Source organism: Eubalaena glacialis, chromosome 2, assembly GCF_028564815.1.
Source record: "Eubalaena glacialis isolate mEubGla1 chromosome 2, mEubGla1.1.hap2.+ XY, whole genome shotgun sequence".
Taxonomy (NCBI): domain Eukaryota; kingdom Metazoa; phylum Chordata; class Mammalia; order Artiodactyla; family Balaenidae; genus Eubalaena; species Eubalaena glacialis.
Window position 1 is genome coordinate 132,091,419 of NC_083717.1, and position 23,103 is coordinate 132,114,521.

The 23,103-nt window shown below is 34.2% G+C and overlaps 1 protein-coding gene across 7 annotated transcripts in view; it reads right to left on the reverse strand.

The window, feature by feature from the left end:
- RALGAPA1 (Ral GTPase activating protein catalytic subunit alpha 1) overlaps nt 1–23,103 on the reverse strand; it is a 218,035-nt gene that overhangs the window by 134,490 nt on the left and 60,442 nt on the right. For all 7 annotated transcript variants that reach the window (XM_061180792.1, XM_061180786.1, XM_061180793.1 and 4 more), the window contains 5 exons: nt 22,262–22,400; nt 21,032–21,240; nt 18,322–18,561; nt 6,554–6,751; nt 2,814–2,951 (listed from right to left, as the gene is read on the reverse strand). In XM_061180792.1, the coding sequence (XP_061036775.1) occupies nt 2,814–2,951; nt 6,554–6,751; nt 18,322–18,561; nt 21,032–21,240; nt 22,262–22,400 (924 nt within the window). The remainder of the gene's footprint in view (nt 1–2,813; nt 2,952–6,553; nt 6,752–18,321; nt 18,562–21,031; nt 21,241–22,261; nt 22,401–23,103) is intronic.

A 23,103-nucleotide genomic window follows, 5' to 3' on the forward strand; every position in this document is an offset into this window, starting at 1 on the left:
TTTCAGAGACAAATAAAGTACTCAATTTATTTTTATAAGACTATAATCCAGTTATCAAAAACAGACAAGGACTACGTAAGAAAAGTAAGGAAGAGACCAATATCACTTATGAACATATAGACAAAAATCTTCAAAAAACAGTAGCAATTCAAATTGATCAAAATATAATACTTTATGACCAAGTAGTTATTTACCCCAGAAATGTAAGGATGCCTTGACATTGGAAAAGTATATTAATATACTATATCCTATCAACAGATTAAAATGGAAAAAAGTACGATCATCACAATGCATAAAGAAAAAGCATTTAGCACCTATTCATTATTTTTTTTAAATTTAGCAAACTAAGAAAAAAGGTAAAATTCCTTAATCTGAAAAAGAATACTTATCAAGAACTACAGCAAATGTTATAACAGCAATTGAACCCGAAAAGTTCTGCCTGAACCTGAGACATTTGGAAGTAGTGCCAAAAGCCAAGAACAAGACAAGGGTACTCAATATCACCTCATTGTCCTGGGAAACCCAGTAAGCAAAGGAAGTGGCAGGGAGCAGAGAATGGATATAAATATGGGTGACTTAAAAAAGAAAAAGCAAAGCTCAACCATGTAGCAACATGGAAGAAAACCGTTCCAAAGAAAAGGAAAAGCAAGTTTAAAGGACCGGTGAGAGCTGGCCTAGCATATCTGAGGAACAGCAAGAAGTACAGAGTGAAGTGAGGAAGGGGAAAAGCAGTGGGAGAGATGTTGAGAAACAGCCAGAGCATGTGAAGCAGAGCTTCTCACACTGCCAGTGGTGAGGGAACAGGTTTTCCTCCCAATCTTACAGAACAATCCTATTACAAAATACAATTTAAAAAATGAATAGGTAAAAGGAAATTAAAAAAAGACTTTTCATCAGAATCAAGAGACATTAAATGACTTAGTTTCTAAACTCTCACTCTCAATTTTGTAAATACCTTGTGGACCAGCACTAGTCTGTGGGCCACACTCTGAGGAGCAATGATGTAAAGGCCTGATAGACCATTGGGAAGAACTTTGTTTTTATGTTTAGTGATCAGGAAAAGCCACCAGAGGGTTCAGAGCAGAAAAATAACATGATCTGACTTACATTTTACAGGATCCCTCTGGCTACTGTGTTGAGAATATACCAGGATGATGGATGGGCAAGACCAGAAGCAAGAATACTAATTAGAAATTTATTGCAATAATCCAGATGAAAAATTACTGAGGCTTGAACACAAGAGGTAGTGAGTGCTGAACAGCAGTCAGATTCTGCATACATTCTGAAAGTTGACAGGATTTGTCGTCAAATTAGATATAAGATATAAAAGAAATATAGGAAATTAGATGGCCTGAGCAACTGAAAAACAGCTGCCATCAAATGAAGCAAGGAAAACTGCAGGAAGAGCATGTTTGTTGAACAAGGTGAGAAGCCAAGTTTTAGACATGTCAAGTTTGAGATATCTATTAGATCTTCAAGTGAAGATGACAACTTGGCATTTGAATATTTGAGTTCAGGACTCAAAGAGTTCAGATAAGAAGTCTCAGACTAGAGATAAAATGTAGAAGTTGCAGTATATAGATGACATTTAAAGCCATAGGAATGGATGAGATCAACAAGAGAGTAAGTTTACATAGAAAAGAGATCTGAGAGCTGATTCCTGGGCACTTCAACATGAAAAGTTGAGAGATATATTGAAAAATCAGTAAAAAAAAAAAAAAAAAAAAAAAAAAAAATCTGAGAAGAGGCCAGTGAGTTAGGAGAAACACAGGAGGGTATGCTACTCTGAAGGCCAGATGAAGAAGGGTTTCAACAGCGAGGGAATGATATACTCTGTAAAATGCTCCAGACAACTCTAGTAAAACTAGGACTGAAAAACATCCATTCGATTTAACAATGGGGAGGTCACATGTGGCCTTGACAAAAATAGTATAGTTTAAAAAAATGAATGAATATAATGAACTAAAAATCAATAACACAAAGACAAACAATCCAAAAGAATAATGGAAAAAGCATATTAACAGGCAATTCATACATGAGAAAAGATGCTCAATTTCAGTAGTGATGAAGGAAAAGCAAATTGAAACAGGGAAACACAAACTAAAAAAAAATGAGACAACATTTCACACACACAGGAGCAGTAAAAATTAAAATCTGACTATACAAGTAATGAGGAAGATATAAGGAAATGAGAACTTACAAGCACTACTGGAGGGAATGTAAATTATTATAACCATGCTGGAGAACAATTTGGCAAATAACAGTAAAGTAAAGCTGATAATGTACAAATGCTCCAACTCAGTAATTCCACTTCTATGTATATATCCTAGGGAAATTCTCCCACATGTGCCCAAAAATACATATATAGCATGTTTAATGTAGCATTATCTGGAATACTGAGAAACTGGAAACAAAAAACCATCAACAGAAAAATGAATAAATAAAATATGAAATAATCATACATTGTAATACCACAAAGTAGTTTAAAATGAATTAACTATGGCTATGTATCAACAACAAATCTCAAAAACATAATGGTTAATGCAAAAAGTTGCAGATGACAGTACACCATGACACAATTTATATAAATTTTAAAACTGTCTAGAAAAAAAAATGTAATGTTTATCAATATACATTATGAAGTGAAATGAAAGTTAAGGGAAAAACAAAATTAATATGGCATAATGATAAGTAATAAATGTGGGTGGTGAGTTCATTATATTTTAAAAATTACACTGAAATACTGAATTTTATATTTTAAATATTTAATGATTTTTATTTTATTTTTAAAAAACAAACAACAAGTGATCTACCTGCAAAACTGCTTGGGTACCAGCTCGTATGTTTTGTTCTATGGCTTCTTCAGAAGCATTATGAAGAACATCTTGGTAGGTGCCATTTTTTGCCCAAGTGGAATTTCGAACATGATCAGCAATACTGGTCCCATTTTCCTGAAGCAAAATATCAAGTTTTTAATATTTCATCAATTAAGAATGCTGTGACAAGTCAGTAAGCTGAAGAAGTAAACTGGAAACTACTGGGTCCCTCTGCTAAACATCTTCTCAAAATAGAAGATACCCTATTTGACTACAAAAACAACGTATAGGTGCACTGTAAAAAAGGTTCTCACTGACAAAAATACAAAGAAAGTAAAAAAAATCATCCATAAGGACCAACCAGAAATTGTATTATTTCAGATATAGACATTTTTCTATCTACCTAATGTATAAACCTCCCTTCTGTACATTTACACACTCAAGGATGGGATCATATTATCTACAGCTTTGTAAAAGATAAATTCTGTTGTAAAGTAAATAAATGCCAGAATCCAAATGACTTAAATAAAACAATAGAAAATAGCTTCTATTTATCCTACTTAAGAGTAGTAAAATTCCTGTTATCCGAAGACAGATGAATACTGCTACTTCAAACCACTAACACTGCAGCTTTCTGCTTGAGTTTGGCTGTTAAAGTCCTGCTGACTAGGGAGCTCCCTCAGTCAAACAGAAATTTCACTCAGAGTTGATCCCTTTTTTAAAGTTTCTCTCTAGTTTCTTTCTGCTTTTGGTCACTCACCAGTATCTTCAAATACTTTTTTTTAATACATATTTTGCTTAGAGCTTACAATTTTAATATATGGGAGGTTCAGTCTAATATAAACTATTGTTTCATTACCAGAAGCAGTACTGGAACTCAGTGCTGTCCGAGTAGCCAATACAATATGCCACGGTCTGATCTATAGCTTTCTCTCAAGCTCCATACTTCTATGATCAGGTATCTTCTGAACAGTTCTTCCTGAACGACCCACAAGCACCTCAACTTCAAGATACTTAAAAGAAAATTTACATAACCATGCCCTCCCCTTCCTACCAACTCCTATAGCCTCCTTGGCCCCCGTCACCACCACCGTACTCGCACTTATTTTCTCTCCTATTCATGTGCGAATGGCAACTACCCTGGTTGCAATAAAAAGAAACTTGGGACACCTTTTCGTTCTTTATACCCAATTAATCATCAAAATACTGGTTTCACCACCAAAGAGTTCATTTATCTGTCTTCTCCCTTATATTCTCATTGTAACTGCCACTGTCCTTTATCAGGTACTTATTATCTCACTTCTGATACTTCCTAACTAGTGTCCTTGCCTCCAGACTGACCTCCAATCTATCTTCCACTGAGCTTGGTATGAGCCTTCTGAAATATGTAACTATTAATGCCATTTTTCTATTCATAATCTTTCCAGTGTCTAGAATGTAATCAAAGTCCACTACAATGGCACACAAGTTACTAAACAGAGCCTAGTTCTTGTCTATCTCACATTTCTTACCACTCTCAACCACCTGCTCTTAGCTACAGCCAAATAAAAGTCTTCTCAGTGTCTCTTACATCTTTGTAGAAGTTATTCACACTGTGTGGCTCCTTTCCCATTTGTTACCTGCTCTTTGTATTATACTACTTCCTCACCTGAAGCCTTTCTTAGGCAGAATTAGGTATTCCCTCGTTCACGCTGTAGGATCGTAGCAATAATATTGTTTTATAATACTTAAATTTGCATGCTTGTCTTCTTGCTAAATCATTGTTACATACAGATAGAAATGATGTCTTTTCATATTTCTATCTCTAACACTTGTTCTCAAAATGGGCATTACATATTTTAGATAGCACTCAAACTTGTCAGAGTGTTTTGTTGTCACAAGAATTGAGAATATCACTGGGATTTAATGGGATAAGCCAGGTAATGCTAAACATACAACAAGGCACATGACAGTCTGCACATACACAAACTGTCCTGTACTCTGCATGTCTTTCAAATGTGTCACAGACACTTTGTGAATAAAAAATCCATTAATAATTAATTATCTGAATCTGTAACAACTCCATTTTATAATTAACACCAAATTTTAAATGATTTATATACATATATATCGAATTTACCAGAAATACAAATCAATGAAAGATTACAACTTTTGTTTTTTGGTTCACGCCATTAGCAAGAAATCACATCTCTAATGGCAACACTGGTGAAGTATTTAAGGAGCCAATAGAACACAACTATGCAATACACCTACATCACCCTGCGTTTGTAGCTTCCTTCCTTCTGGCTTTCCTCCCTCCTTTCTACTGCTTGTTTTTTTTACTATGTATGTAGGTAGATTTATTATCTATCATTTTTATTTAAGGATACTAAATGACAGAGGGTAGGCTCAGTATTGAGCTATAAATTCATAACAAAAAACTAGAGGAGAACAAGTTATTTAGACTGATAGGTTTATTTTCTAGCTTGATGCAAAAACTGCATGTTTTTGCTGGTACATAACAAATACAACTGTGACTATTCTTTCATAATTTATATGATTTTATTTACTTCAATTATATTTCTTAGTTTCATGTTTTCCCTCTAGAACTAGGGGAGGATGCCATATATACATATACACTTATATATGTATGATAGATATATACATATATATATCATATATACATTTATATATGTATGATATATACATATATATCATATATACATATTCATACATATATAAATATTGATTCATTGAATCCCTATAGAATGTTGCCTATTCACTTATATGTTAATATCCTGAAAAAAATCCACTGATGAAGTTAAATTAACCACCAAGGTGACTACCAAGTCACTCCTATCTGGATTTAGTAAGATATATGTCAATATCAGAGTGTAACTTTTTGGTGAGAACCTGACCAATGGCAAGTGCGAAACACAAACCAGAATACTCTGAATTCTTTCTTGGGAATTTTTGCACTAGAGCTGACTGCAGAATAAAAAACATCTTGACCTGTTAAGTAAGCTGGTCTGTGAAAAGAAGTACTGCAGTTTACTCACAGAGGGGAAAGAATGAGATAAGAGAGAGCACGAGTGGAATTAGGGTCCCTGGTTCCATTTACTCCTGAAGTCTAAATGAATAAGACAGGCAAGGGGGAATTGCACTTTGGTAATCACTCTAAGATGCATTGGGGGATCTTAGCTCCCCAACCAGGGATCGAACCCAGGCCTAGCAGTGAAAGCACCGAGTCCTAACCACTGGACAGAAAGGGAATTCCCACCACACTTTTAAATATTATACCTTTTATAATAGCATCTAATTTTGATCCAGGCAATGACTTAAAGAATCAGAATACAACCTCTTTTAAAGTTGTCACATCAACGAGCTTTGGGATAGGGTACTGAGGTAACTGTTACATTAACTAAATTGCAAAATATAACTGACCCTTGAACAACACTGGGTTTAGGGTGCCAACCCTCCGAGCAGTCAAAAATCTGTGTACGACTTATAGTTGGCTCTCAGTATCCAAGGTTCCTCTGTGTCTGAAAGATTCAACCAACTATGGATCATGCGGTACTGTAGTACTTATTCAATATTATTGAAAAAATCCTTGTATAAATGGACCCACACAGTTCAAACCCATGTTGCTCAAGGATCAACTGTATACTCAAAGGTATCTTTACCTTCCCATTCATCCCGTATTATCTCACTCTGTGAAAATCTATTAAACATACTAAAATACGTAAGTCTTATTTTACCTCTTCTCTCTTTTCTCCTTCTTCCATTGAAATATCATGGTCTGTGACATTGTCAATGCATGGTAAGTCTGAAGAGGAGATCACAATTTCTTCAGGCTCTTGCATGAACAAAGGCTTTTCCTCTTGCTGGATCCATTCTTGATATACTTTTACCACTCTTCTCATAGCTGCTGCTTCACAAATTGGTAATAAAAATGCCTAGTGAAAAAAAAAATGAGAGAATATAGATAATGATACCTTTTACTTTGCCACAAACCACTAACACATACATTTCTATCTTGTTATAAAATGTGAGATATAAATGATTTTTAAAGAGTTAAAGTCAACCAATTCATGGTCAGAAAAAAACCTTTTGTCTCCAAATAATTTGTAAATACATTAAGATAGAAATACTTTTGGTAGGGAGACACTGATTTCCAGCACAAGGAGCAAAGATTTGTTTCAACTGTACTATCTCAGAATGAACATATTCCTTGTAACTATGCTCCTAAAAGCTTAATGTAAATACACCTTTTCATAAGAAATCACATTTTTGTAACTTATATTATTAGGCTTTTTAAAATTAACATTAAAATGAATTTTGATAAAAAGATTTCAATCAAAAAACAAAAATTATGACTCTGAGGAGTAATAAAAATACCATGTAACGAGGCAACTTAGCTTTTCTAAGAGTATTTTTTAAAAAGTTACATCTTTCTTCTTTCATTTTACATATATAAAGTTATACAAGTTAAATAATAAGGCAAAAAATACTTAGAAAGTTAAAAGAATATCTTACAGTTATTCTTTCCTTAGGTACTTTCAGGTTCCCTTAAGTTTTAAAAAAGTGTGTATCTTCCTCATCACAAAAACATTGTCACATGAAAAAAAAACTTTTTTATACAATTCATACTTGCATAAATAAAGCAATAAAAATACTCTTAATCTCACTATCCAAAGTCCTTCCCTTATGCACGTTTGTGTTTATGTGTTAACATTTTCACTTTACTTTTTTACAAATAGAATTTGACTTTTATTTTTACAACCACTACCTATTAATTTCAACTGTGAAAATCACAAGACCTTTACCTAAAACCTGCCACTTTCTACTCTAGAATTATCAGTAGGTGTATTTAATAATAATCATGGGGTTAAATGACTTTATCTGATTGAAACTAGCCAAGAAAATCAGGTTCCTGAGATAACGATGAAAAGTTAATGTGTAATATCAACGTATTTAATGTTCTTTGGTAATCCTTTTATTTATTTGCTATTATTGATTCCCTAGCAAACTACTGCGTTGGCCAAAAGGTTCCTTCAGTTTTTTCCATAAGATGGCTCTAGCAGCACTTAGTTGTCTTTAACTTCATTCGAAACAATTTCGTTAGATTGTATGTGACAGCTGTCATATCAGCGTGCATTTTAAAAAAGACTTATCAAAATTGGTAATTTTTGTGTAGCCATTTTAATATTGAAAATAGAAGAAAAAAGCAAATTTTCAGCATATTATGCTTTATTATTTCAAGAAAGGTAAAAACTTAACTGAAATGCAAAAAAAGATTTCTGTGGTGTATGGAGAAGGTGCTGTGACCTATCAAACATGTCAAAAATAGTTTGTGAAGTTCGCACTGGCGATTTCTCGCTGGACGATGCTCCAGGGTCGGGTAGACCAGTTGAAGTTGAGAGCGATCAAATCGAGACATTAATTGAGAACAATCAACATTATACCATGCAGGAGATAGCCAATATACTCAAAATATCCAAATCAAGCATTGAAAATCATTTGCATCATCTTAGTTACGTTCATCACTTTGATGTTTGGGTTCCACGTAAGTTAAGCGAAAATACCTTCTTGACCGTATTTCTGCATGCAATTCTCTACTGAAACATAACGAAAATGTTCCATTTTTAAAACAAATTGTGATGGGCGAAGAAAAGTGGATACTATACAATAATGTGGAACGGAAGAGATCATGGGGCAAGCGAAATGAACCACCACCAACCACACCAAAGGCCGGTCTTCATCCAAAGAAGGTGATGTTGTGTATATTGGGATTGGAAGGGAGTCCTCTATTATGAGCTCCTTCTGGAAAACCAAACGATTAATTCCAACAAGTACTGCTCCCAATTAGACCAACTGAAGGCAGCACTTGACAAAAAGCGTCCAGAATTAGTCAACAGAAAGCGAATAATCTTCCATCAGGGTAACGCAAGACTGCATATTTCTTTGATGACCAGGCAAAAACTGTTAAAGCTTGGCCGGGAAGTTCTCATTCATCTGCCGTATTCATCAGAAATTGCACCTTCAGATTTCCATTTATTTTGGTCTTTACAAAATTCTCTTAATGGAAAAAATTTCCATTTCCTGGAAGACTGTAAAAGGCACCTGGAACAGTTCTTTGTTCAAAAAGATAAAACGTTTTGGTAAGATGGAATTATGAAGTTGCCTGGAAAATGGCAGAAAATAGTGGAACAAAAGGGTGAATACGTTGTTCAATAAAGTTCTTGGTGAAAATGGAAAATGTCTTTTATTTTTACTTAAAAACCGAAGGCACTTTTTGGCCAACCCAATACATTACTTGCTACTTTCCTCCATCTAACAAACCCATTCCAAATTCTCATTCTTATGTTCCAGCAGCTTAATGGTCAATGGCATAATTTTGATCATCATTGCCTGCTCTAAGACTATTCTACAACTGAAGCAACAGCTCGGCCTTCCTTAAAGATTTAAAAATAAAAACCAAAAAAAAAAAAAAACCCTCAAACTCCAAAAAGTTCTATTCTCAGATACTGAAAAATTAACTTAAAAAAAATTAGCATGGGAATTCACTTTATTTTCTGCTCATTTTTGCTATGAACTGAAAACTGCTCTAAAAAAAAGTTTACTAATTTTAAAAATATTAGATCCAGAGCTAAGATCTTCATTATTGCATAAATTATCACACTATACCCCAAATGGCTGGATGAATCTACTAAAGACTAGAGTGTATATATATGACATTTGTCCTTACAGACCCCTACACTGATTTTGCCGACACCCTAAATAAGGATCTTGAGGAAAGACTGATGTTAGTCATGGCTAAAAATCTGATGCATATAAACTAGAGGGCCATTTTATACATTTACAATGAGAAATGGCTGTCTCAGACCAGAAAATTCAAATCCATATTGGCACCTTATCTTTCTGCAAAGAAGAACTACTCACAATCAGACATAAGTATTAATTGATAATAAGGGAAACTGTCATCATAGGCAAGAATATTTGAATCAATGTGCTCAGCAAATTTTCTCTCTGTAGGCAGACCTGCATGAGGTCACCTCCAGTTTTATGGTTCTATGACCATAAAACTACATCATAACCAGACAACTACATGGAGGAAGAATCAAAACAATAGGAGATGGAAAAAATCAAATATCTGATGGTATCAGCTTAAGATAACCTGGTACATACGGTTTTCTAATAATTAGCTTTGCCAATGGGGTCTGATTTACTGGTAGCTAAGGCTCTCTTCTTCACTGAAAAAACACTAACAAAACATGTTGGTCTCTGATTATTCTTTTAATATGCTTCCATTATTAATCAACCCAGATTGTGATAGACACATTCTTTAAAATTTAATCATATACAGTGAGCATTTAGCAGATCTGGGAATTTTTTGTCTCCTTAAAGCAGTGGTTTGCATTTTGGTTTCAGAACCCCTAATCTGCTATATGTTAACACAAATAACACATTTTCCAAATTAAAAGAAGAGTGGCATTATTTTACATTTTTGCAAATCTCCTTAATGTTTAGCTTAATATAGAAGACAGTTGGATTCTCTTATCTCCTTGCTTCTACATTAAATCTGATACAATATCACATGTCAGGTATCCTCTGGAAAACTTCACAGCACACTTGTGAAACAATAAGAGTGAAAAAGATTTTGACCTTACGAACCTCAAAAGATCCTGGAAATTTCTCATGAGCCCCAGATTATACTTTGCCACCCACTGACTTCGGAAAAAAAATTGTGCATATGTATGTATGTTTATATTTTTTAAATTTACATACATATAAAATAAATCTGTGGTGCTTTTGAAGGTTAAACTCTTGATGTGTTATATTTACCTCATATCAAAGTACTTGGGGCTCCTCACTGTAGCCTCCAAGTACTAACAACATAAAGCACAATAAATGGGTTTCCTTATGAAATAGAGGGTTAATGTCTGGAGTCCATTTATGCCTATTCTATTGGATATGGAGAACAATTTTATCAAATATAAAATATCAATTTTATCAAATAATTTGGGCATTCATGTTTTACAGTTGTATCTTTGTTTTAAAGACACGTAACAATATAAATACCTTCATCTGAGATAGAACTCACAATCATTAAACTGGCCCTAAAAAAAAAAAAAATCAGCTATATAACAAATCAGCTCAAGACAGCTTCTAGAAATACATGTTAGCCCTCAGCTAGCACTGACAAAGTGCCCAGCACTCAACAGTTACTGAGCTTGATTCATTCACCAAATATTTATTAGGTGCCTAACTCACTGCCATGCACTCTGGCTACAATGATGAATGAGAAAGAGAAGTATTCATGGAGGGTAATATGAAAGATCAAAATTAAACAAACATTCAAAAAAATAATTATAAAACTCAGGAGAGGTACTATGAAGAAGAGTACAGCTTTCAAAAACATCGTTAAAAAAGAGGTACTTACTGTGTGTGTGTGTGTGTGTGTGCGTGCACATGTGTGGGCAGGTGCTTCTACCTGTCTGTGGGTGGGTGGGTGAATGGGTGAGGGTGGTCATGGAAGACTTTTCTAGTGTAGTCACATTTAAGCTATGACCTAAAGGTTGAGTAGCCAGGCGAGAAGGGGAGGCAGGAAGGATAGAGAGGAAAGAGGGGAAGGTTGAAGGACAAAAGTTCAGATAGGGAAACAGTAAGTGTAACGGCTATGAGGACGAAATTATTTGAAAGATGAAAAGTAAAGACATTTCTATGAAAATTATTTACCTATAAAGGACTTGTGCTCTAGCTGGGATTGCTAAGGGCAAGATCATTCTATGCCCATATACCTGATAATTAATGGAATATTTCTGCCTATACTATAATACATTGTGGAACACATGAGCCTTCAAAATCACGAAAAACTATTACACAGATTCTCAATTTTGCAAATTTATCATCAGTATTAAGCAGGTAAAAATAGCTTTCCTAATATAATCTAATCTTCAAAATTCATTTCTTTTCAAAACATGAATGATTCATTGGAGTCACCATCCTAAAATCTATTTTTCCTTAAGTTTTACCTTAAAAATCATTTTTAAAAAAATAGCTGTTACAATAAAAATAACATCTCAGAGAACTTCAGTTCCCAGCAATATCATAAAAAAGATATCCTGGAATCTACCTGCACAGAACACCTAAAAATTATCACAAAAAAATGTAATATACATATTTAAAAGAATGGCTCAGCTTGTGAGGATATTCTGAGTCTAGAACAAAATGGAAGTATTAATCTAGAGAGGCGAAATAATCAATGCAGCTGCTGGGTGCTGCCCTGGACAGCCTCCAGAGCTTTGGTTTAAAAGACCAACTGTATAGAGGGGAGAGACAGATCAGAGTCCTACGTATAAAGCTGATAACAATGAAGGCTACATCCTCAATACAAAGGTGAGCTAGGAGGGAAGAAAAAAACTTGACTCCAGAGAAGAGTCAGTGAGGAAACTTGTCTGTTGACTTGGGGTAAGGAAATATGAGAGAAGAACAGCCTTCCCTGCAAATTCATATTCTCAGGCTGGCCATCACCTAACTTTGAGTGCTGCAAAGTGAGAAGAATCATAAGCTAAGAATTGTAATTTAAAGTAAACCAAGGTTGACAGGACCCCTGAACACCTGAGAGAAGCAAGTGCAAATCCTCTCTGGAGAAACACATCCTTCAACCCAGGTTTCAAAGTAATTTCCACAAAATTCCAAAGAAATGTAAGCTCTTAACACAAAAATCCAAAAAAAATGAGGGCGAGTAAACAGAAACAACAAGGCCAGAACTGCAAAAACTTAAGTTACTGGAATTACTGGAATAAGGAATATTAAATAAGTATTTTAATACATTTTAATTTAGAAGAAAATGAAAATATGAACAAAGAATAAGCCACTGCAAAAAATGACTAGACAGATATTAAAAAAACAACCAAATACAACTTTTAGAAATTAAAATATAAAGAGCATCATAAAAAACACAATAGGGGAATTCTGTTTCCAAGAGTGTCACGGACCAGGTAACCTGACCAACCTTACAACTAAAAAAACAAAAATAATACATTTTTAAAAAAACTTTAATCTTCTTAAATGCACCGGTGAGCCATAAAATAGGGAGAAATATTTGAAAATAAAAACCTACATAAAGTCCAAACTCAAGAGAGGTCTTAGGTGTAGCAATAAAGCTGACTTTCACTTTGAATGAAACCAATTACTTTTATGGAACTATTGGGGCAAGGAAGGAAGAACAATAGGAAACCTCCAAACAAATTTGGGATTCCAAAGAACTATATATCATCAGTGTGATGCTGAATTAGAAATAAACCCACCTCACTAAAAGTCTGCAAGGAAAACTGCCCATATTTAGATGCAAAGTAGATAACAGAAACCTCGTCATAGACACTAACCAAAAGCTAGTCTTAATACAGGTTTATACTGTACATTCATGTTATCTGGCTGGCTTAAACTTCAAATCAAGAATTCAGTTTAATGTGAAGTTGGAAGTGTTTCCTTGCATCTATGTGAAGCAAATGCAATTCCTCTCTGGAGCAATCAACCTTTAATAAACCAATTCAAGAAACAGTCATAAGCAGCAAAAGTTCAGAATCAAGGTTCTGAATTTCTGAAATCACAAAATAGTGCAAGAAATATTACAAGATATTGCAAGAGAATATAGCATCATGAGAAGGAGCATTCAGAAACAAAATATGGCATAATCAGACCTATAAAGACCTCAGGAATATTAGGGTGATCAATCAATATAAAATAACTAAGTTTCATATTAATACATAAAATGTAAGTAATGAACTAGAGACCATAAAATTGACCAAGCAGACTGGCCAACTTCCAGAAACAGCTGTAATTAGAAAGAAAGTATCCGGAATGTAGCACAGAGAGACAAAGTGATGGAAAACATATATGAGAGGTCAGCAGACGTATGAAGTGGGAAGGTCTAACACACATCTTGAAAGGCAAGAAAAAAATGGGACAGAGGCAATGTTTAAAGAGAGAATGGCTGGAAAATTTCCAGAATTGTCAAATTATACTAATCCATAATTACAGTATCCCCAAAGTATCCCCTGAAGAATAAATAAAAGGAAATCTAGACCTGGACATACCACAGTAAAATACAAAATGCCAAACGCTAAAAAAAGGTACAAAAAGAGCCAGAGAAAAGATAACTGCACTAAAAGTTCAACTGCTGATTGACATCTCAACAGCAACAATGTAAAACAGAAAAGTGGGAAAGCATCTGAGTGTCCGAAATGTACTAGGTGAAAATAACTGTCAATCTAGAATTTTATGTCCAGGGGAAAAAGTATTTCAAGAATGTGAGCAAAATAAAGACATTTTCAGAGCAAAAACTTGTAAGTGTTTGCAAGCAACGGACATCCAAAACTAAATTCTAAATGATGAACTTCAAGCAGAGTGGGTTGGCCAAAAAGTGCCTTCAGTTTTTAAAGTAAAACTAAAAGACACATTTTCCATTTTCACCAAGAACTTTATTGAATAACGTATTCATCCTTTTGTTCCGCTACCTTCTGCTATTTTTCAGGCAACTTCATGATTGAAGTTGCCTGAAAAACTTATATTTTTCCCAAAACTTTTTATCTTTTTGAGCAAAGAACCGTTCCAGGTGCCTTTTACAGGCTCCAGGGAATTGAAATTTTTTCCATTAAGAGAATTTTGTAAAGACCAAAATAAATGGAAATCTGAAGGTGCAGTGTCTGGTGAATACGGCAGATGAGTCAGAACTTCCCAGCAAAGCTGTAATGGTTTTCTCCTGGTCATCAAAGAAACATGTGGTCTTGCATTATCCTGATGGAAGATAATGCATTTTCTATTGACTAATTCTGGAGGCTTTTCGTCGAGGGCTGCTTTCAGTTGGTCTAACGGGGAGCAGTACTTGTTGGAATTAATCGTTTGGTTTTCCAGAAGGAGCTCATAATAGAGGACTCCCTTCCAATCCCAATATACACAACATCACCTTCTGGATGAAGACCGGCCTTTGGTGTGGTTGGTGGTGGTTCATTTCGCTTGCCCCACAATCTCTTCCATTCCACGTTGTTGTACAGTATCTGCTTTTCATCCCCCGTCGCAATTTGTTTTAAAAATGGAATGTTTTCATTACATTTAAGTAGAGAATCACATGCGGAAATACAGTCAAGGTTTTTTTTCGCTTATGTGGAACCCAAACACCAAAGCAATGAACATAACCAAGCAGGTGCAAATGATTTTCAATGCCTGATTTGGATATTTTGAGTATACTGGCTATCTCCCGCATGGTATAACATTGATTGTTCTCAATTAATGTCTTGATTTGATTGCTATCAACTTCAACTGGTCTACCTGACCCTGGAGCATCGTCCAGTGAGAAATATCTAGAACGAAACTTTGCAAACCACTTTTTAAAAAAAAATTTATTTATTTATTTGGCTGCGCCAGGTCTTAGTTGTGGTGTGTGGGGTCTTGGTTGCGGTATGTGGGATCTAGTTCCCTGACCAGGGATCGAACCCAGGCCCCCTGCATTGGGAGCGTGGAGTCTTAACCACTGGACCACCAGGGAAGTCCCCGCAAACCACTTTTGACTTGTTTGATAGGTCACAGCACCTTCTTCAAACACCGCAGAAATCTTTTTTTTGCATTTCAGTTGCGTTTTTACCTTTCTTGAAATAGTAAAGCATAATATGCTGAAAATGTTGCTTTTTTCTTCTATCTTCAATATTAAAATGGCTACACAAAAATTCACCGATTTTGATAAGTCTTTTTTTAAATGCACACTGGTATGACAATTGTCACATACAATCTAACAAAACTGTTTCAAATGAAGTTAAAAACAACTAAGTGCTGCTAGAGCCATCTTACGGAAAAAACCAAACGAACCTTTTGGCCAACGGAATAAATGGAAGATCTGAAAAGGGAGAAATCATAATTAAAAGAAGTGATGAATATAACTAAATGTAAATCAATATTGAATGCACAGAATAATAATATTACTGAGTTAAAATACAAACATGCAAAATAGAAATGAATTATTTGGTAATAACAATGTATAAGTTAGGGGGAGAAATTAGAGTAATAATGTTCTACGATCCTTGTATTGATTAGGAAGAGGGTAAAAAAACACTAACTTTATATTTGGAAAGTGAAGTATGTATGCTAAAATTTATATAGTAATCACTAAAGGAAAAGGAATAGAGTAAAACTTTCAAACCAAGTGATGGGAAGGAGGAGGATACAGAATGAAAAAACAAAGCAAAAAATAAGAGAATTATGAAAAAAATAGACATAAGAAAAATAAAAAGAACAAAATAAGATAGTATCAATAAATCCAAACATGTCAGTAATTATAATAAATATTCCAGTTAAAAGACAAAGATTTTTAAAAATCCAACCATATTTACAAGAGACATATAAAATGTAATGACATAAAAGGGCTGAAAATAAAAGGATTTTTAAAAAATATACATGAGGCTAATTATAATAAAAAGAAAGTGGTATAAATGTACTACAAGTAGATAAAGTAGACTACTACAAGTAGACTTTAAGCAAAAATAATTGCTACAGATGAAAAGGGCCATAAATAAAAGGCTTAACTCACCAAGAAGATATAAAATTATAAATATGTATGTACTTAATTACAAAGCTTCAAAATACATAAAGGAAAATTTATGGAACTACAAAGAAAAAATAGACAAATCACCATCAGAATAGAAGATTTTAACACACCCTTCTCCATAACTGTGAGGTCAAGCTAACCAAAAATCTTAAGTAAGAATATAGAAAAGTTGACTAACGCAATAATAAGCTTGATCTAACAGACTTTAATAATCATGAATTCCACAGAAAAGAATACATTCTCTTCTAACACACAGGACATTTACGGAGGCTGACTACATAGTGATTATACAGACTATATTCTCTGACCAAAAGAATCACATTAGAAATCTGTAAGAAGAAAGAAAACTAGAAAAATCTTACATGTTTGGGAGACAGACACTGCTAAATAACTCATAAGTCAAAGAAAATATTCACATGAGAATTAGAAAATTTTTAGAAGTGAATAATAACAAAAATGCTATACGTGGACGTTTGTAGACTGTAGCTAAAACAGCATTAAGAGGTAAATTAATAGCATCAAAAATGCTTATATGAGAAAAATGTGAGGCTAATTAATTAGCTAGGAAAAGAACCATCAAATAAAATCAAGAAAAGCAGAAATAACAAGGAGCAAAAATTAATAAAAAACACACATAAAACACAGAGGATCAACAAAGCCAAAAGCTCATTCTTTGCAAAGACTAATAAAACTGACAAATCTCTGGTAAGAATCATCAAGAAAAAAAGCAAACAAGGAACAAATACTAACAGGAATGACAAGGGGAAACAAGAATATAAATGCCCCAGAGATTAAAAAGATTATAAGAGAAGGTATTTAAAAACAGATGTAATGAACAAATTCCTAGAAAAACGAACACACTCAAGCTGACTCAAGAACTAGAAAACCTGAATAGTTCTTTAAGCTTTAAATTTTCCCACAAATATTCCAACCGTATTTGTCAAATATCTTTCCTTTCACATTTGTCATATATTCTGTCAAAACAAACCTTAAACTTGGCAACTAAGAATCACTACCAAAGCTGGACAAAATGCTACAGCAAGTTTGTTTCTTTAACTTAGATTGACAAAGCTAATGCTGCCTCATGCTTTCTTTTACGTATCAATAAACGTGTAGGAGATGAGGATCTGCTTTGCCTGGAGAGCTCCCTGGCATGTGAAGGCAATGTGGCACAGAATAAAGAGCACTGACATGGGAACCAGGATCTGGAAGTCTTAGTCCTGGATCTACCACTTACTTGCTGTGAGACTTGAATGATCCCCTTCAGCTACAAAACTCAATGATGTTTACCTGCAAAAGTTAAGTACCTTTGCTATTAAGAGCAAATGATTGGTTTTCATAAGGTTTATTTTCCCATAAAATTTCTATGTAATTGAGAATGTGCACTTAGGAATTTCTAGCTATCTTTATGTGAAATAGCTTTTATTTGTTTTCCTTCCCTCTCTTTCTTTATTTTATTCCCCAAATAATATCTGCCTTAAGCAAATTTAATTTCGGAATGCCTTAAAGGACAAAACTGAGCCTCCAAGGGGAGGATAAAGACAATGAAAACATCGCTTCTTATATTCATAAACCACTTTTTATTGATGTTAGAGTGAAAGATAACATAATTTTACTATAATTTATTAATCAAATGGTAGGAAGAAAAGTTTCAAACCATAAAGTGAGTCACTAAGAAAATTATTCTGATAACAGAAGGAATATTGGAGGGGAGGGGATAATTATTAAACTAAAGTTACCATAAACTAAAAATATAAATAATTGAAAATATTAAAGAATTAGATGTAATAAACCAAAAAACTAAATATGAACTTTAAAAAACATTTCCATGAAGAATAAATTTTAAATAGCTTAAAGTCAGTATATTCAATATTAAAAGCAAAAGTCTATATTACAAATTAAAAATACTGAGAGGTATTTTACCTGACGAAATATCTCTGTGACAAAGTTTACATTACTTCTTTTAGAAGAAAAAACTCTGCGAACTATTTCAATGTCTGTGAGATGTTCTTCATCAATACTACAGAGACTAGAAGAGCTAGGTTCTCGCTCCGTGAGAGTGCTTGTGTTGGAATGAGACTGCTCGGGTTCTGTAGTTCTATCTGTTTTATCGGCATTATCATTTTTGTTTTCTTCTCTGGATACCAAACTAGCAGCTGCTCTCTAAAATAAAAACAAAAAGGGGAGAATATCATAACCATTTAAATCAATATTTTGTCTTCAAATAGCAAATACTGACAAAATCCAAAGCATTCCATAAGTAACTTACAGCATTGTTTAAAATCTATGCATAGAGTTTCATTTAGAATCTGTTCTAAATAGTTAAATGGCAATGAAATAACTTAATATCTAAGTGATATAGTGATACTCACTAATCATCTATTCAGTTAAGTTTATTTTTCAGTATGTTTGCAGAACAAACAAGTTACTAATTAAACTGGGTAAAAGAATAATGCCAAATGGAGTCAGCTCAGCTCATCAATAATAAATAAATACCTTAATTCTGGAATATTTATTCAGTAAGTTTTAATGTGTAAATTCATCTCTATTTTACCTTAGACAAAAATTATACAAAGGAGGACTTCCCTGGTGGGAAAAAACTTAAAAAAACAAAGGAGGACTTCCCTGGTGGCGCAGTGGTTAAGAATCTGCACTGCCAATGCAGGGGACACGGGTTTGATCCCTGGTCCAGGAAGATCCCACATGCCACAGAGCAACTAAGCCCATGCGCCACAACTACTGAACCTGCGCCCTAGAGCCCACGCACCACAACTACTGAGCCTGCATGCCACAACTACTGAAGCCTGCATGCCTAGAGCCCGTGCTCCACAACAAGAGAAGCCACTGCAATAAGAAGCCCATGCACTGCAATAAAGAGTAGCCCCCACTCTCTGCAACTACAGAAAGCCTGTGAGCAGCAATGAAGACCCAATACAGCCATAAATAAATAAATAAATAAATAAATAAATAAATTTATTTATTTATTTATTTTAAAAAAATAGAAGAAAAATTATGACAGAAAAAGTAGAAATGAAGCTAAAATAAAATACATATTAGAAAACTCTACATTCTAATAACAACAATTTTCACCATGACTGAAGATGATGGCTAAGCCTAGAGAAAAAGTTAAAGGCTTAAGGCAGTAATAAAGAAATTACTACCATGATATCATAGGAGTAGCACTATTCTGTGGTATGATAAATTACTTTCTGGTACATTATTCAATATTTGGTCTCAGTTTTGTCACCTATAAAATAAAAGAGTTTAAGTAAGTATGTAAATGATCTCAAATATGCTTCCCAATTTTAAAAAATCTCTAATTTTTAGTTTACTGAGCTCTGGCATCAGATAAAATAGTTCTGCTTGAGAGTTTCTACATTTAAAAATTCTTTGTAGAGAACCTAGAACAACATTTTGAGGAAAACACATCACATAATCTGCTACAGATAAATAAAAGGCCAGGGGGAATATAAGTCAAATTTTCTGAACACTAATGAACACACTTTATACCTCCACTTAATTTTTAAAGGATTTAAGAAGTTGTATAAAAAGCACACACATATAAAATATTTTTAAAACTAAATGAGGAAATCCGAGAAAAGGAAAACAAAAAGTTTAAAAAACACTGCCCAAACAAAACAAAACACTGCAATATAGACAATTTCAGGAAAAAACACACATTGAGAGAGGAGAGGAAAGTGAAAAAGAAGTGTGAAAAAGAGGGAAATGGTTTAAGTAAAAATAACAGAATTTTAAATATTAGTCCGTCCATAATACAGCTGTGTAACTTTACATTGCATTTCTAGAGTCAGTGTTCTTCGGGAAAAGAGGTGACGTGAGATGGAGACAGGACTTTAAAACAGCACTCTGCGAATACCTAGAAATCTAAAATGAACTATGAAGGTCATCTGATTGCAAATTGTTTCCAACTGCAAGAATTTGCACAATTCAGAATATTTTTATTTGTACAATTCAGGATGTTTTTAGTACTGTACAATTAACATAAAATATAGAAATAAGCTGAGACTTGTATGTGACTGAAATTATCTTCTATACCTTACAGGTTTTATTTTTTTATTAAGAAAACTATTGGTTCTATAATAATTGTTAAAATTCGGATTTATAAAATACACTTATACAAAGAAAATACCATTATTATTTGTTTTAAATGTGTTCTACAACTAAGGCAACTGAAATCAGTGGACAAATCCCTAAAGCCATGTCTAACTTTAAGAAGCTTACTCTAGGGCTTCCCTGGTGGTGCAGTGGTTGAGAATCCGCCTGCCAGTGCAGGGGACACGGGTTCAATCTCTGGTCCGGGAAGATCCCACAAGCTGCGGAGCAACTAAGCCCATGCGCCACAACTACTGAGCCTGTTCTCTTAGAGCCTGTAAGCCACAACTACTGAGCCTGCGTGCTGCAACTACTGAAGCCCTCGCGCCTGGAGCCTGTGCTCCGCAACAAGAGAAGCCACCGCAATGAGAAGCCTGCGCACCGCAACAAAGAGTAGCCCCCCGCTCGCCGCAACTACAGAAAGCCCGTGCACAGCAATGAAGACCCAACACAGACAAAAATAAATAAATAAAATAAATAAATTTATTAAAAAAAAAAGCTTACTCTATGTGTGTATTACCTGAATATTCTTTGGCAAGACTTCACCTTCCATCCCAGGAATATGAGGTCCTGTATGTGGCTTTGGCTCCAGCCAGAATGAAACCAGCCAACGAATGACAATAACACGAGCCTTAATGAAAGGCTCCTTTGTACAATAGATTGCTTCATTGGTTTCAGCATCCTTCTTTATCATGACATAATGTGGCTTTGGTCTCATCTGTGGGATATCTACGCAAAATAAAATGAAAACCAAAATAAGAAAGAAATTATGCTTAGATAAATCTATGTTTTTAAATATTTGAGAAAACACTGTGATAATGTTCTGGTTTAAGAAACAGAATTAGTACATTTTAAAATAATTTGCTAGATATTAGCATGGGATCTAGAAGACTGAACCATATACAGCTGATATATGGAAACATGTCTTTTTGCAAAATATCACTAAAAAATCATTAAAAGTACAAAGAAACTTCCAGAGCCATTTAAAATTAATGAGACCTTACTTCAATTAACCTAAGTCTGAAACACATATTTTGACATCATACAAAGTATGAGAATTTTTACAGCAATATTATTTTTAAAGCAAATATTGTTCCCAATGGTAAAGGTTTGCTACTCTAATTTAAATCATTTCTACTAGCCCTAATGGCTTTGCCTAAGCTTGTTAGCTGCCTAATCTTGGCGGAGCTTAAAACAGAAACATCTTTGTGCAAACAGGACACTTCCACATACAGGCTGTCAATGCCTTCTATACATGGCAGAGGTCTACTTCTAACCCAGGGCTGTCCTTGAGGCTATAGCTTCAAGATTCCAACAGACACTTTGGCACAGTCACTAAATACTGGACAAGATATGATCAGAATATACGACAATGTAATTATTCATACAGAATTTGCAAAAGACATAGAAATTGAACCCAGAGGGACCTTTGAAAATATTTATAACATGGTTAAAAGATCATACCAAACATTAGAATTAAGTTTAATTTATAATCATAAATATTTCTGGTAGGCTAACTTCTCCAGTAGGTGATATCCAGAGAATAAGTTTTTTAAAAATCTCTTCACTCTCAATGAAAACTTTCTACTAATAAAACTGCACTTTCAGTATGAATCACAGTATAATATCTCCAATTAATCAATATAAATTAAATGTTATCAGTTTTCTGCAGGTAACAAATGCTAACCTTACACTGAGGAATGTTTTATTCTTATGTGTAATATTTTAGAAAATTCCAAAGAATACCTACCAAGTACAGGATGATATAAACTATTCTCCTTACAGATGTTTGGAAAAATATAAGGCAAGTAATATTTCTTAAAATGTGAAAACAAAAATGAAAATCCTCTTTCTTGGTTTTCTTTGTTCTTCCATTCTAAACTTTTTACCTAAAATTAAACAAACAATTAGAATCATTCCAAGAGAAAGAAATTATTAGCTGTTATAAACAAGCTTGTAAAAGGTTACTTTAAGCAATACATTAAACTGTTACACTGCAAAGATATATAGCTAAATATATATGTGTATGTACATATATATATGCACATATAAAAAGTGGTCTAGTGCCATGCAAATGCATTATACAGTTGACCCTTGAATAACTCAGGGGTTGGGATGCTGACCCTGCGTGTGCACTTGAAAATCCATGTGTAACTTTACAGTCGGCCCTCCATATCTGCAGATTCAACCAACAGTGGATTGTGTAGTACTGTAGATCGTATTTACTGAAAAAAAATCTGTGTATAAGTGGACCTATATTGTTCAAAGGTCAAGGATACAGGTTATCTTTCAAAAATCTTGTAAGTTAAAATGTGCTCTGGAAAACTGTCAAAGTTGACTTAAAACTCGGCTCTACTACTGACAAAGCTGCTAATGTTCTTTCCTCTTTCCCACTTCCTGAATAATTCAGCCTAAAAGTCATACAAAATAGGCATATGTGAGAGGAAGGAAGAGAAGGTATGAAATAGTGGCAGTCAAGTGCAGGTGATCAGAGCCTGACCACAAGAGGCATTCATGAATGGGGTATAACAGAGGCAGTAGCCCAATGGGGACCCAGAGCCTGAGAGAGGTGAGGACAGTATCCGTAAGTGT